At 40.0% G+C, this 15546-nt stretch overlaps 1 protein-coding gene across 8 annotated transcripts in view; it reads right to left on the reverse strand.

Annotated features, from left to right (window-relative positions):
• Positions 1 to 443: 443 nt before the first annotated feature.
• Positions 444 to 15546, reverse strand: part of EXOC6 (exocyst complex component 6) — a 195186-nt gene continuing 180083 nt past the window's right edge. For 6 of the 8 annotated variants that reach the window (XM_050959380.1, XM_050959382.1, XM_050959379.1 and 3 more), the window contains 2 exons: positions 3143 to 3255; positions 444 to 1799 (listed from right to left, as the gene is read on the reverse strand). In XM_050959380.1, the coding sequence (XP_050815337.1) occupies positions 1667 to 1799; positions 3143 to 3255 (246 nt within the window). In that variant the 3' untranslated portion in view covers positions 444 to 1666. Of the gene's footprint in view, positions 1800 to 2332; positions 2345 to 3142; positions 3256 to 15546 lie in introns of all 8 variants that reach the window. The other 2 variants (XM_050959381.1, XM_050959377.1) reach the window with 1 other exon arrangement.

A 15546-nucleotide genomic window follows, 5' to 3' on the forward strand; every position in this document is an offset into this window, starting at 1 on the left:
GGGCGCCTGGGCTCAAACCCCTTTCATGGCAGCCACTTGCGCCTGGAGAGGACACCAGAAAGGAAGGAAGATACGGGAGTGGCTACACTGCAAAGCCGAAGCGACAGCGCATCGGGTCCCGCTTCCCAAAGCTAATCCCTTCGTGCTGCCCCGTTCTTTGGTCACTACTGCGCCATTCTTCCTTGGAAAACACCTACCAATGGTTTTAGGAGGAGAACTGACCCAACAGGAGGAGAGCCTCTGCCCTTCTCTGACTCTGCTGCTCAGAGGGGAGCGAGATCTCTAGGCCACGTTGAGCCCGACTGGGAATTTCAGCTCCAGTTTCACACCAAGGTCTAACAGAAATTCTTGCTGCTGCTTTGCTGAGGCCTGGTGCAGATACTCGGGCACCAAGCTTCCTGGGACACACAACCAAACACGGATGTGGACAATGACACCGTATGGAGAGTTTGCTGAACATGTTTAATATTTCCATCACGGAGGTGAAGGGGGTACACAGGAACCTTTCCACTCTCAGCTTACAAAGGAAAAAGGAAAGTAAATCATCGAAAGATAGAAAACAAGAGAAATTAACTCTGCTGTACAGTCCGACATGAAATTTAAGTCTGAGATGCATTTTAATACATAAAATTCAGAAATAAGGGTAAGATTTATATTACTGTATTTAGACCGTCAATAACTTAAAAATACAGTGAAATGTACATTCTTTTTACATGTTCCATAGATGGTTTGTATTTATTATACATTCTCGTTATGTTTAAAATAGCCAGGATAATACAGGGCATAGATATTGGTCGTAGGAGGGAATTCTAATTATGGGGATGGCTCTATTTGTATAAACAGACATATTGACACACAGGGACTTGGTAGGAGATCAGATATCATAAATCTTTTATCCCTTACTTTAGTCTGGAGGGGGAAACAGGGGGCCGGGAATCATCTACAAAAGTATAGTTATAAAGGTTACCCCTGAGGAACAGAAACCAAAGCACATTGCAGAAAATTCAGATGGTTATTTACATTCATAAACCGAAGATTAACCCACTTCTGAAGAACAAAGCTAGAAGCCCTAACACTGAATATATATCAAGTCTGGTTTTCAGGTAGTTTTAAAGTGTACAAAAAAATCAGAAGATTTTTTTCGTACCGCCAGACTACAAAATTTGGCATACAAAATGATGTCCCAATCACTGTTAAGGCTAATATACCATTAATAAAAAGAAAACGACCAGGCAACATCTGAAACGCATGTATGTCAACGTTTAAAAATATTAAGTTAGGATTTATTCGGAAAACGGCAATTAAAGGATTATAGCAAAACTTTTTTCCAGCAATTTCTAACTGGAGCAAAAATCTGTATGTAACAGCTACCCACTTCTAAATAATGCATTTAAAGTTCAGCTATTTCATGTACAGGGTGAGTGACCTGCCTTTTATTTTACAGTCCCATTTTTCACCGTTTGTTTACAATATATAAAATAGTATTCAATTCGTTAAAAATACATACAAAGTATTATTTCCTGCTGTCTCCGTAGATAAGCCACCTGTAGCCATTTTTCTTTTATTCAACCAAACAAGAGTCCTAATCACCATCCCTGCCTACTATGTAGAAATGGTGGCCAGGAAATACATCTCGGCACGATGAGATGCAATCGAGCTAACAGGTCTATGTGTGCTGGGACATACCGTTCACTAAACTTCTAAGTTGCTTTACTACGGTCTCTATTAACTTCTGCTTGTCCCGATCATTCTTCCTGAACTGAGCAAAAATATTGTTCTTTTTGCTAGTCTCTTTCATTCTGCAAGAAAAAAAGCGGATGATACAGGAATGTTAGAAATGTCACTAGCTAGAGGAAAATCGGACTGGCTAAAATAAATTCAGCGCTACTTTTTCTCTTTTAGATGTGTTCACTTTGTGTTAACAAGAGTTAAAGGTTACATAAACCTCTTCTGGAGTCTCTCTGAGCGGTGCTTAGCCTAGCTGTATTTTTAAATTAAATCCCAGGCATACAGACCCAGTCTTAACAAATACTACTTAAAAACCGTTTAAAACCATTAAGCTAAAAATTATATAAACAGGAAACATAACACTAAAAATTACATTTGCAAATGAACAAAACTGAAGGTTGTTTAGATCCTTCTCCATCTGGTTCCATTTTCTGAGTTCATTCGCAATGAAATGGTGTGCCATTCAATGATAAATTATCCAAAGTCTTTATTACTACTATCCAAACTTGAAAATGAAATATAGTGATTGAAAAACGAAATAAAGGAAACTAATGTCCAAATAAAAAACAATTGTATATGTATAACATGATAGGGAAATACATACCCTCTATGCACTCTGCAAAACATACATTCATTGCGGAGAAAGGAAACAAAATCAGATAACACATTTAAATCATAATAGATTTATAATTCAATTATATGCAGGAGATCGACAAGTTGTTTTTAACCAAAACATATATATGCTCCCCTTTCAGACTTTCTCAAATCTAAGTAGCTACTGTAGATTCGAATATGAGAATGTGCAGAACACAGATTTAACACCAAGAGTTTTTAAATGCTTCATTTTAGAAGTGGAAACTGGCTCCCAGGATGTTACTATATTGAACTACAAGGCACCAGAAAACTTTGAATGAGACTGTGAGCTTTGAACGCATTTTCGGAGTAACTAGTGTTCAGTGCTGTTTTTGGTTTAATTTCCGAACAGAGATACCTTAATTTTCTCTTGGGCACAGCAAACCTGGGAAGATCGCGACACGGTCAGCGTCACTGATTTATAAAGTACAGTAACAGTTGGCATTTACATATCTGTTTAAAACTGGGACAAAGAACAAATTGAAACACATTTCTAGATTCGGTTTTATAAAATGAGCCTGACAACGCAAGAAAGGCTAGCGCTTTACTGTTCGTGTTAACGTGATTCGTAACTTTATGGTACAGACTACGCTGCTAACCTTAAAGCAAAGGAGAAAGGGCAGAAGCATTTAAGTTCTACTTGTCCTTAAAACCGAGGTAGCAAGAGCTGTTGGGAGAAGACCAGCAACCGGGACGCCGGCTGCTGGAACCAGCCGCATTCTGCTATTTCTCCTGTTTGCATGAACAGAACCTCTCCAAAGTGTTGGCGCTACATACTCACTTCTCCAGGAGGGTAAGGGCTGTGCTTGGATTCACTCGTAAGTACTTAGAAGTAGGCTGACCATAATCAGCTAGGTAGGTTGACCAGTCCCACACCATAAACAGGTCCAGAAGCTACATGAAGAAGACAGAAAGACAAACGGTTAAGATTCAGACCTATGTTTGTCTCTCTTCCCTTAGTGTAGAGGGGAGAATGATACGTTTTAACATCCACTTGCTCAGACAAGTGGCGCCCTAGAATGGATTTTAGAACAGTCCTACATCCCCACCAGGAAACAATATGATCACTCCAGTGGTGTTTGCAAAGCGGTTCCCACAGCACTGGGACTTTACACGGAATCGTTCTGCACAAGTCACTTAAAACATTCTTCACCACAAATAAATAATTCAAAGCGAAGGATTAACCAGCAAACACCTTAATTGTTTAACCATCTCCCTTCTCTTCCTACTGCATTTTTCGTTTCATTCCCGTGCTTGGATCTCTACTTTATATTTTCATGGGCTGCTGCACGTAAACCAACCTAGCAGGAGAATGTTACTGTTGTAAGCTTTACATGTTGCTAGCCCACCAAAACATTCTACCTTTGAAAGAGAGTTTGCAACTCTAATTTTTTCCACAGTAATTTAAACCAGAGGTTCAGATAATCTTAATTAAGTGCATTAAACAACCCCCGCTGGATTCTCCATGGTGACTGATCCTCCTCGGGATTGGAAAAGGGCGGGTTCAAGATTCTGCTTGTTAGCCTTGGGAGCTCTTTTAGTCCAAACAAATATAAAACAAATTGAAGAAAAACAGGCCCTGTGTTTGGTAACATTTTAAAATCGAGTATTTGCTTTATCATCTCCCGCCAGAGCTGTTGTCAAATATAAAAGTAATCTTTTAAAAGCTAATGTGATAGCTAAACTAAAGCAGCAACCCCTTTATCCAACTTTAAAACCATAATCCCCTTTAAGCCAGTTAAAACCGACTTCCTGTCCACGTTTTAATTGTTTCAAACAGCTAAATACTTTACTGCCATCAGTTCGGCTTCCTATTTCTGCACCTTGGCGTTTTACTTTACCTTGTGAGCGAAGAGCTATTGTGCTTTTTTGTTTTGTTTTTGCTTCTTTAAAAAATAGAGAGGGCAAAAGAGCCCTCCTAAGTCATTAGCGTGAATCGACCTGTAATTGCCTATTTGGCTATAATGATGGGAAATGGGAAAATCCTGCGGTAGTGCCCGCTACTCTGCGATGTTAAACTAAAAGTTCCCCAGGACTCCCTCCAAAGAAAGGAGGCATTGCCCCGTTTGGGGCAGTTACTACAAGCATGCCCCTGGTTTTGCTAGCAATCACAGTCAGTAGTTACTGCCCTGCTTGAGTAAGATACAAATGGAGCAAACACTCATTTTCGATGCCCGCTAAACTTTCTCCCATCTCAACCTGAAGAGTCCAACTCGGAAACAAAAGAAAAAACCTCCCGGGAGGACGATTTTACAGGCCTCATTCAGGCAAACCTCCCATTGACGTCAATGAGAGTTTTGCAGAGTAGAGATTGCACGCTCAGGAACCAGCGAGGGGGCTTGCTCAATACAAACGGAGCATCTTCGCAAAGGCAGGGCGGGCACCATGTACGCTGCTCCAGAGAAAAAAGCATCTTAACAAATGGAGCGCTGCAAGCAGAGCGCACTGTAAACGCCCACTGAAGTGCAGGGGCCGCTGGAAAGTAAGCAGTTAGATCTGCCCAGCGATGCATTCAACAGTGGTAAGCCATTGCATTTGCTGGTTACCAGGACACACTGATACCCCGAGGAAAGGACCAGCCTAGCGAAGTGCATCTGCTTTCCTGTCTGCTCCCAATTTTGCATTGCTTGTGTCTCAGTGGGAGCTCTGGGCGCCTCCATACGCCAGGGGCGAGCCCCTGTAATTTGAATTCTGCTGAGGACTTTGGTCTCTGGAGACCACGCTTTTGCAACGGGCGGCCTGGGCCAGGCTGTCGTCGTTTCTAAGCAGTCATGTTCCCCCTTTGAGAATGAACACTGACTAAATTCACGCTGAGCAGGGCACGCTTCTCTGGAGGCTAATGCAGCCGTACAGAAATCAGCAGTTCGTTACTTGCTTGACTAAAGAGCAGCCGAAATGGAAGCTGCGGATCCGCGATTCATTCCCTGAGTAGCAGAAAGGCGGTTCCTCGGAACTGATTTGCTGCTGCAAGCACACCCCAGTCCCGTATTAAAGCCCCCAAGGTTTGATTTACTCTATCGAATAATTTATTCTTTTAAATGGAACAGTAAAATGCCACTAAATCTACCATGCAAACACACCGTCCGAGGGATACGGACAGCTCGTTTGCCAGTTCCTGACACGTGAAAAACCTGCCCGGAGTCCATTAGTGAGTAGAATTGAACTCTCTGCGTTAAAGTGAAAACCAAGATTCAAACCATAATTACAAAACCCATAATAAACACGAGTCTGTGCTGCCCTGCACCCCACACTTACTACATCACTCTTGGCTATTTCCCCCCAGTAAAATATCTCTCAAATGGCATCAGGCTTTGATACGTCACCCCGCAGCTTTAAGACAAAGTTCATTTGTGGCAACATCGCCCATACCTGGGTATCAATTATTAAGTTCCGGTCCCAGCAATGCCTTGACAAAAGTTCCCTGGCAGCAGATATGCACAGGAAATAAAACAATTTCGAAAACTCTCTGAAAAGAGGCTTATCGAGTAGAATCAACAACTGCAGCTTGTGTGCTATTTAAAATACTATATTCCCCCCCTCCCCCAATGTTTTCTATTAGCCTAGTCCAGTGCTCACTAGTTCTAGGAAAGGATCAGCGAATATGAATCCAACTTCTACCATCCACATCTACAGCATCAGTCCACTTAGGCTGCTTGTTTTAAGCCGTTCTGTTATCCCATCTTTCCTTGAGAATAGTTTTGAGAAAATGTCCTGGTTTCAAGCAGAGGTCAGCTACACTGATGCACAGCCAGGCTCTGAACCAGTTCAGAACACCATGGCTCGAATCCTCACTGTAGGTAACGCCTCAAACCAACTCCCTGAAAATAGGTTTGGTTAATAATAAATAAACAAACAATAACAAAAGTTTAAAATCTTTTCTGGACAACTGTTGGGGGAACAAACTCCCAATTCTCTTTTCTCATTCTAACTTTCTTTTACTGTCGGCTTTCCATTTATAGCAAAAAAGGACTCAATCACTGGTCTGGGAGAGTTACAGTATTAAAACATATCCCTCAAATGGAAAAATAATCCACCACAAGCGATTTCTCATACTATTTCCAGCAAGAAATATCTAGCAAAGTCAGATGACTGAAGTAAAGTAATGGGATAATTAAATTCCATCAGACTGTATTTTTGACATGATGTCAGGTTTTGAAAATCAAATCATGAAGGCGCAAGGGAAGACTAGAGGAGAGTTAAGAAAATGCAGAATAATACAATTTCTCATTAATTTACTATACCTTATTTTAATATACTCCAGACTAAAATTTCCTCTATAACTCTCTAAAAGACACCATCTGGGATCCAATTCCCTCCAACAAAGGGTTTCCCCATCTATTTTGAGTGTAACATAATCCAAATAAAGGACTGCTGTGACAATTCTGGCAGCTGTTTACTCAGAAATTCACTCCAGATCATTCAATCTTATTTAAATTACGGGTTTCCTTAAAATAATTAGTCTGGACAAGATTAAACCATGGTTATTTTCAGATTTTTCTAAAAGGTAGCCAGATACGGTGTGGCCAAGATGTTTTAAGGAGACTATGTAACCGTGGCAAGCCACTAGCAATATTATTACCTATTAGTATTATAAAAATGCCCTAAGCCCCCAATCAGTATCAGGGATCATTAGAGTGGGTTCCTTGCAAACACAGGCCCTGCCCTGAAGAGTAACATGATACAAATAAATTCAGGAACCCAAGTCCTCCTTTAAAGTCTTGATATATTAATGAATTAATAACTAATCTATTAATAACCATTATGCATTAAATACAAAAGGTGAAATAATGGCTTTTACATTTTATTTTTTAAAAAAAACTCAGTTAAGTTGTATTACATTATATTCAGCTAAATAAAATAAGGAACACATATTACTTAAAATAGTAATATCTACTCAATTATGCTTGAATTAATGCTATAATATTAATGTTTGTTATACTTCCCCATAGATGTATAATGGATTTGTGATATACTTATTGATCTGTCGTCTCAAACTTCTCCAGGGAGCATTACAAGCCACAATGATGTCCATGAGTGTTAGATTTTATGTTTGAATATCTCATTTAAGTGAAAGATGTGTAAAAACAGAGGATACTATTTCATTTCCTATTGGTTACATATCTGGATATAGCTAAAGAACATGTTACTTCTGCTCAGGGTCAAATGCCAATTTGAGCAAATACTCAGTTTAGCTCAAAAGCTAATTATTTAAGTTGCACTGTAACATTATTCTTTAGTTAAGCAATGCATTCTTTTGGGGATCCTCCACAAGTCAGTGGAATATCTGTGCATGCGCAATGCATGGGAAAAGATAGGTGCCTGCGAATGAGATCCACATAAGACAGCACACTAGGTGGGGAGCTACCTAAAGTACCCAAAGGATGAGGATGAGAAGAGGAGTGTGTGCGAAGCCCCACCCCTCTCATGCAGTTAGGCGCCTAAATCCAGGTTGCAGGGAAATGCCTTCTTCTGCTTAGTGATCCATGAACAAGAACCTGCTGCCTGCAGTCAAGTGCTTGGGCACCTACGGAGTTTCTTGTGGGACCAAATTAGGCACTTCACACAAAACAGTCATGGCGGTGCCTCTCCACCCTCCTCAAGTTTTGAATAGGACCTGTAGTCGGCACGCTCAGAGGCTGCCTATCAGATTAGGCCCCACACCTGAATTATGTGCCCGAACACCTCTTTCCCTGGTTTGTGAATTGCTCTGGGTCTTAGGCAGAAGACTGGTCTCTAGATGTCTAGAGGGGACAGCATTGTACCTGCCCAGAGGCAGAAACCTAGGTGGCTAGGGAACCTGTACTCTGAAAACTTTGTGCTGAGTGAGTTTAAGTGCCTACAGTGAGACTGTTGTGGATTGCAGTGGATTCAAAACTTGGAGTTAGGCACCTAAACCACATATTAAAGTGCCTAAATTTGGGGTTTAGGTACAGAAGTACCTTTGTGGATCTCACCTTAACTGCTTTAGAAAGTCAGATAGGGTGAGTTTCTGAAGCAGCTAGATCCCAGTACTTTAGGAGTTTTGTAGATATAACTAGGACTTTGACTTCTGTTCTGAGGCAGATTAGTAATCAGTGGAGTTTGTGAAGCACAGATTATGTTCAGACCAACCTTTGATGCATGCTAGGCTTGTTGCTGCATGTTTATTTTTTACTTATTTTTATTACAGTAGTGCCCAGAGGCCCTAATCTGTATTGGAGTTCCACTGTGCTGAATGCTGTAAAAGCACACAATAAAAGGCAGCGTGTACACCAAAGAGTTTACAGTCCAAAGGAGGATGAGATGCCACAAGTAGATGGAGAACAAAAGTGGTGAGTGGGAGAACAAGGATAACAGCAATAGGAACAACTATTAACCAACAGTACAATCTGGAGGCTTTGCTTTCTTAATAAAATAAGCAAACAAGATACATTAATAAAACACTATCTCACCTGCATACCTTTATCACTAGGAAGTTTACCATGGGCATCACAGTAGAGGCGCTTCTTATGAGACCAACTTCAGCCTTCTCTGAGTGGTTGTGTTTACCTACAGAAAAACTGAGCTACTATAATCTAATCTGTGGCTAGGTCCATTTGAGAGAAAATGGCTCAATCTCTTGGCCAGTCACAGATAGAAGGTAGCATTCCTTATCATTGTTGTAATCTGTAGAACGTGGATTCATGATGAGTTCAGAATGACTCTGAGGCTTTGCATCACTGTAACAATTTATAGTCTAAAGCCCTTGGTCACTGATGAGGTTAGAAGGTTAAAGTTAAAAGTGCTTCCCCTTTCCTGCTACCATCATCTCAGTCTTTTCTAGAGCCAACTTCTCGTGGTCCAGCTGCTGATTGCTTCTAGGCACTCATGTCTTAGTGACAGTGAAGGCCCTGTTGGAAGATTAGGGCTCAATTAAGCAGGGATACATGTTCATATTCCTAAAAACAGGCTGCATACACAGTATTTGCCCCACCCAAAGGTCTTACTTTCAATGTGGAGCAATGCGCTACCTTCTTCAGTGCCTTAGGCACACCCTATGCACTCCAAACCTGTTTCAAGGTATAGAGAGAAAACAACTGGGATGGTCCAGCAGTTAGGGTGCGAGTGTAGGATTTGGGAGGCCTGGCTTTAAGTCCCTGCTCCAGCACTGACTTCATCTGTCACCTTGGGCAAGTCACTTAGTCCTTCTTTATGAAGATAAATACATTACAGATTGTGAGGTGCTCAGAGGAGTATGGTACTTATATTGGTGCCAGGTAAGTACCTAAGACAGAAACTGGAGTATCAGCAAAGTGAGAGTCAGGTGCAAGTATAGTTCCCCCATGGCCCCAACATGGTCAAATGGTTACACAGCAGCCAGACTCATCCTGGCACGTTTATTGAGCTAGAGCAGCTGCCACTACACTGTGGCAGAGAACCATGAAGGACCTGCAATCAAATGACACATGCCATCCAATCATAACTCCCCTCCTGCTTCTGTACATGGGTTCAGGGGCTCCAGTGTAACAATTATGCACTGCTGCTGGAGTAAATGGGACCTAACGACAGCAGTTGCTGAAGGCTGGACTGATGTTGTGTACAATTCTATACTTGTGCATTTTGTCCCACTCACAGCTGCATGAATTGCTGTGACATACTGCTATATGTAATAGGCTTTGAGAGCATGTACTGTACAGTGTGGGGGGGCAAGAGCTGCCTGGTCTGCGATTCTTTGGATCCATGTCCTGGCCATTCATGTCACCTGCATCTGATTTGGTGCTTCGCAAATGTACTGTCAATGCAGGCAATTTGCTAGTGGGGAGGGCTGGCAAGCAGCCAACACACTAGCAGGGACAGATAGCTGATTCCAGGATCATCAGATGCAAGGGAAGTATCTTCATTATCAACCTGTACCCAGCTCTTAAATATCCTTCAGTCGTATGGCCAGGTGTACATGGCAACTCTGCAGAGGTACCAGACATAGATTCTCATTCAACTTTTACTTCCTTGTGCAGGTTTTCCACTGTGCATGACAATCATGAATTCTCTTGCAAAACAGCTTGGCATTTTTACATGGGGGACGGTCTGGAGCATAATCTATGTTCTCATAGATGAAAACAGTGTAATAGCAATTTTATGAATACTGCATTCTTCCTGGCATTTTAACTCACTCTTTGAAACATGAAGCTGACAGTTATCTATTAGCCTATGAAATCTTTCACGAAAGAGCATGGGAATTTATGTGATGAATTAACTACAGGAAGGTTCCCCATTTATTTATAGAATGGAAATATATTGAGAATCACACCTACACTGTTTTTTAAAAAACAGAAGAACTACAGGGTTAAAAAGATCTTTTCTTCAATTCATAAAAACACCTAGATATAAGTAGATGTCACGAAAATCTGACATTTGCTTGCTTCTTCAATAGAAAAGCAAGATGAAAAAGAACAAGACTTTTTCCTACATTAGTTATTTTCTGTCCACCGCAGGACACCTATTACAATTATCTTTTTATGTGATAGAGATTAGGTGCATGCAAAACCACAATAAGATTCAACATGTGGTGAAGTTATGCAATAACCAAGATTCCTCACCAAGGTAAAGATGTAATAGTAATACTCTTTTTGGATTTGGCTTCCGACATTGACATGACTCATAATACAGCAGATGTAATATGTTAAATATGCTAAATTGCATTGAAATAAAGGAGGTTTGTAATCCTTGAGGATTTAAATCCTGTAATGAATATTAGCATGGCACAGGACAAAATGTATTGAGGGCAGGTCTAACCACAAAAAGGCTAATTCTGCCAAAAATGGAAATCAACTAAAAATATAAATTGTTGATTGCCATACAGGTTTACGTGATCCCACCCAGTGCTTTCTAAATTATGGGACACATGTCTATGAAGAATTTGCTGATCACCTGGTGCTGGCTCTCCTTGCTTCCAGCTGCCACAACACATTTAAGACAATTAAAATTACATTCAGTATTTTCCTAATGTTACCTTTTCCACTAAAAAAAAGTTAGCTGCTATAGTTGCTACAGGAACATTATGTGATTATGATTGGAAGAGTGGTGGTCTATCTAATGGTGAATGGACCACAGTGGCAGGCACAGTAATAAGAGAAATAGATGCATGTAATTAGAGATGTCAGCAGGAAATGAAGTGTTATTTTTCCATCTGTTTATGAAGTACCAGCTAAATACAGTTAACAAGTACTTAAAAAATATACAGTTCTATAAAGTCAGATTTCTAGTGTTGAATATTCATACACACACTGGTCTTTGAGTGTGTGTTGAATATTCATACACACACTGGTCTTTGATTTCCTTTTAAAAGTATAATGGGAAATTTGTTCATGTTTGCTGTACATTTATCTTCTCAAAGATAACATGTATAGCAATTCTTCAAACTGGATGGGTCCTTCCCCTCTCCAGTGTGGAGGCAATGCAGAGCTGTAACTGGCAGCTCTCCTCCACTCCCCAACATCAGACACACACACTTGAGGATCCACCTGTCTACCTCTTATTGGAATAGATTTAGCACAAGGCTGACAAATACTGTCATATATACAAAGATAACTATATTCGTACTGTGACATGAGAAAGGTTTTGCTGTAAACACTATCCCATGCTTTTCTCCTGTAACTTTCATGGAAACAAGAGTGGGCCAAGACAGCTAGGCAAGCTACACCTGAGAAGAGAAATTTACAGGTAAGCAGAACAAATATTCTTGTTAAGAGAAATATCAAGCTATTATCAAGCTAGAGCATATCTGTCAGCCCCTCACACTGACATAGCTAACAAGGAGTATGGAAAGGGGAGAGCACAGAAACAACTCTACATACAAGTGCATGAGAAAGGAGGAGGAGCAAGGGAAAAGTTCCATGCTCTCTCCAGATAGAGAAGCTAACGAAAAAATATTATAAAATGTCAGTAACAACTTTTGCCACTTCTTGGAGGATTTGCCTATGGAAAAGGTGAGTCTGAGGAGGAGACCTTCATGGTCCAACTTTTAGTGAACATCAGGACTGATGATTTTCTCTGCTGAGGCACATGCTCTTCCCACATACAAGGTAGCTGTTGCCTGTGCTATGTTACCCTCTGGAGGTATCATGTTCCCAGCTTTACATACTCCTACTAGCAGTCTTTTGCTACTTTTCTGCCCCTGCATCTTGAATGATACCTATGAAAAGATGCTGTAATTTTCGGAGAGCCTTGGGCCTGTCTATATATTTTCTAAATGCTCTTCACACAACCAACACATGCCCTACATCTACACTGTTTCAGGTGAACTGGATTTGGACAAAAGGAAAGCTATGTCATCTCTTGCATTATGTGGACTGATACAGGTCCATTTTACTGAAAGGTTTCTGATATCTCAAGTACCACTTGTAGAAGATACTAAACTGTTCCTCAAGTAAAAAAGCTCCCAACTGAGTCATTTGATGACTATCAAGAATGCTGTTTTGATCAGCATGACATGTTGTGGTAAGACTGATCCCACAGGTCAAAAAAAAAGTTCTATAAGGGCTTTAGGGATAAGGTTCAGGCTCTAAGTAAGGTAGCTGTGAATATGTTATGGTTTCAAAGCTCTTGCTGTCTTCTTCTAACTCGTGATATGACTCCCTGGAAATTATTGTAATCGATGCTCAGTAATGCATTAACTGCTGCCTTAAGCCGCTCAGTCTGAGTCCTTCAGATAGGCCATCTTATAAGTATGGAAAATGTGTGGGAAGGAGTTTTTGTATGTGGAATTCTTGGAGCTGCATCCCTCTATGAACCTAATTCACCTCTCAAATACACCACAGTCATGCACTTTTTCTTCAAGGTAGTTAAGGTGTTTATCACCTGCTCTGAATATATTTTAGGATCTTTCTTTTTACCTGTAAGCTCTTAAATTCAGTTTGGAGAGATCTGCATATATGATTGGAACCTTATTTAGCAGTGATTATCTTAGTGAGACCTGAACCCACCTTTGAACTATCCTTGAGAACCAGAGTCTGCCAACATTCAAATACTCATTTTTATTAATATATTGCAAATAGCTACATATTTATACTGTAAGTAGCAAAATGTTATATGGTCTCCACTGTGGTTGGTTCTATTCAGGTGCATAAAAGGTGTCTTCCCTTTTTGCTTTTGGGCAAGAGCTGGGCACAATCCTGCTTGGGAGGTTCCCTATGGCAGCTAGGGCTAGTCCAGAGCTGGCCAGCAAAGAAGGGAATGTGTGCTGCTGCGCCAATTAGAGAACAAAACAAGATCATTTCTCTTGAAGAAATTCTAGAATAATTTTAAATGATCTAAATAGCAGTGTACAGATGGAATGGTGCCTTAATCTGTGTTTCGCTATCAAATGAACCAACACATAGCTTGGGCTTGCCCAGCTAGGTACTAGCTAATTGAGAGCTTGTGAGAAAGACCAGTTGCATTTTTTTTGCTACTTTAGAAACCTGTCTTGATTTTTGTGAACTTAAATCCACATACTGAAAATAAAGTTATTTTTTACTGCTTTGCTCTTAGTTATCCTTTTCTAGCCACTTTCTTTGAACACAAGAAGGCTCTCTCTTATGCTAAACAGTTTATTAACCCCTTATCACCCAGTTACTTCTAGACTTGATTGCATGTGTAATTACCTTTTGTCAGGTACAATTTGCCTGATAAACATGTCAGAACACTTGCTGCTTAGTCTGTTTCAACAGATAAATGCTGTCTTTCCACAGCCTTGGGGCATAATTAACAGAGAAAAAAGGCAGTTATAAAAACACACAGAAGCTGATTCACTAAGGCAGGAGTTCACAGCATGAAGCCCGCCAAGGCCTATTTCATGGCCTGCCATGCTTGCCTGAGCGCTTATTGAGTTTCAACCTGCTGTGACAGGGCAACAGTGGTAACGCCGAAAAACTGTGATTTAACATAAATTTCCACATGAACTTCAGAATGGAGTGGGATGATGTCTCCTTGAAAAAAATGAAAGTGAAGCACCAGATAATGATACTGGTAGAACTTCTGTGAGGGTCAGTATCATAAGTATATATTTAAGTATGGTGTTTGGTATGGTGCTAAAAGAAAAAAAAACCCTAAAAAGGAGATGAGGGGATTCAATTAATTAAAAAAAGCTGTGAGACTTATATTCTTGGGATTTTAACTGTGACTCATCAGGGCTCAGTAGACTCTAATTTCTTCCCAACAGCGTTTATGAGTTGTGTACCCATGCATATGGGGAGTGCAAAAAGAAATCCCTACCTGACCTCTGGATAACCCAAACAGGAGATTAGCCCATTTCCAAGCAAAGTAGGTTGTCACACTGTTAGGCCAATTGCTTCTATTGACACTTTGCATAAACATCTTACACAGAGTGATCAGAAAGGACTGTTATGCCATTAACGTTCCTTTTTATTTTTTATACCTAAGCCCTACAGAATAAAAGCCTTTCTGAGTTAGGGATAACAAAAGGGTCAAAAGGCCACAAACATTCTTCTAAGTAGGTACAAATCTGGAAAGGTTAAATTAATTGAAAAGTGCAAATTAGAACTTTTTCAGTATCTAGAGAAAAAATCTTTTCTTACCTAGTTTACTCTAATTTGACATTAATACTTGTATACATACTTTAAACTACTACAGTGCATTTATATTTACTTTCACATCTTCGTCTTAAGAAACAGTAAGTTGTTTAATCTTCTTAGCCAATCAACAATCTAAACAGATATTTAATTATTACTATTAAAATCCTCACGGAGAATAGTGTTAAAAATGTACAAAAGAAAATATATTTCCTGTAATGCTACAATTTAATCCCCCTCACCACAATTTACACACCATACGGTTTGCGCCACATAACAAAATACTTAACATTCTCCTTACTTTTGTTTTTGCTTTGATCAGAGATGGAAACAATCTCCTTTTAATAGTATAAAAGCCACCTGCTGGGCATTGCAGACTACAGCTAATTGGTAAATTCTTTGAAATTTAGATATAATGGTTTGTGACCTTTTTAATTAAAAAACTCCAGAACCTAAAATGCTGGGTGAACTCTTCCAGGAAAATAATGCTGTTGAGCATATACAATTATGAGTTATCCGAAGACACTTCTGAACAGAGAATAGAGATTAACTACATATGTGCATTTTTAAATATGGATCTATAGCTTTTCATCTAAACATTTGCATGTAATTGTTGTAAATTATATCTCTATTTTGAATAATTAAGATAAGTATTGCA

This window comes from Gopherus flavomarginatus, chromosome 6 (genome assembly GCF_025201925.1).
Source record: "Gopherus flavomarginatus isolate rGopFla2 chromosome 6, rGopFla2.mat.asm, whole genome shotgun sequence".
Taxonomy (NCBI): Eukaryota; Metazoa; Chordata; order Testudines; family Testudinidae; genus Gopherus; species Gopherus flavomarginatus.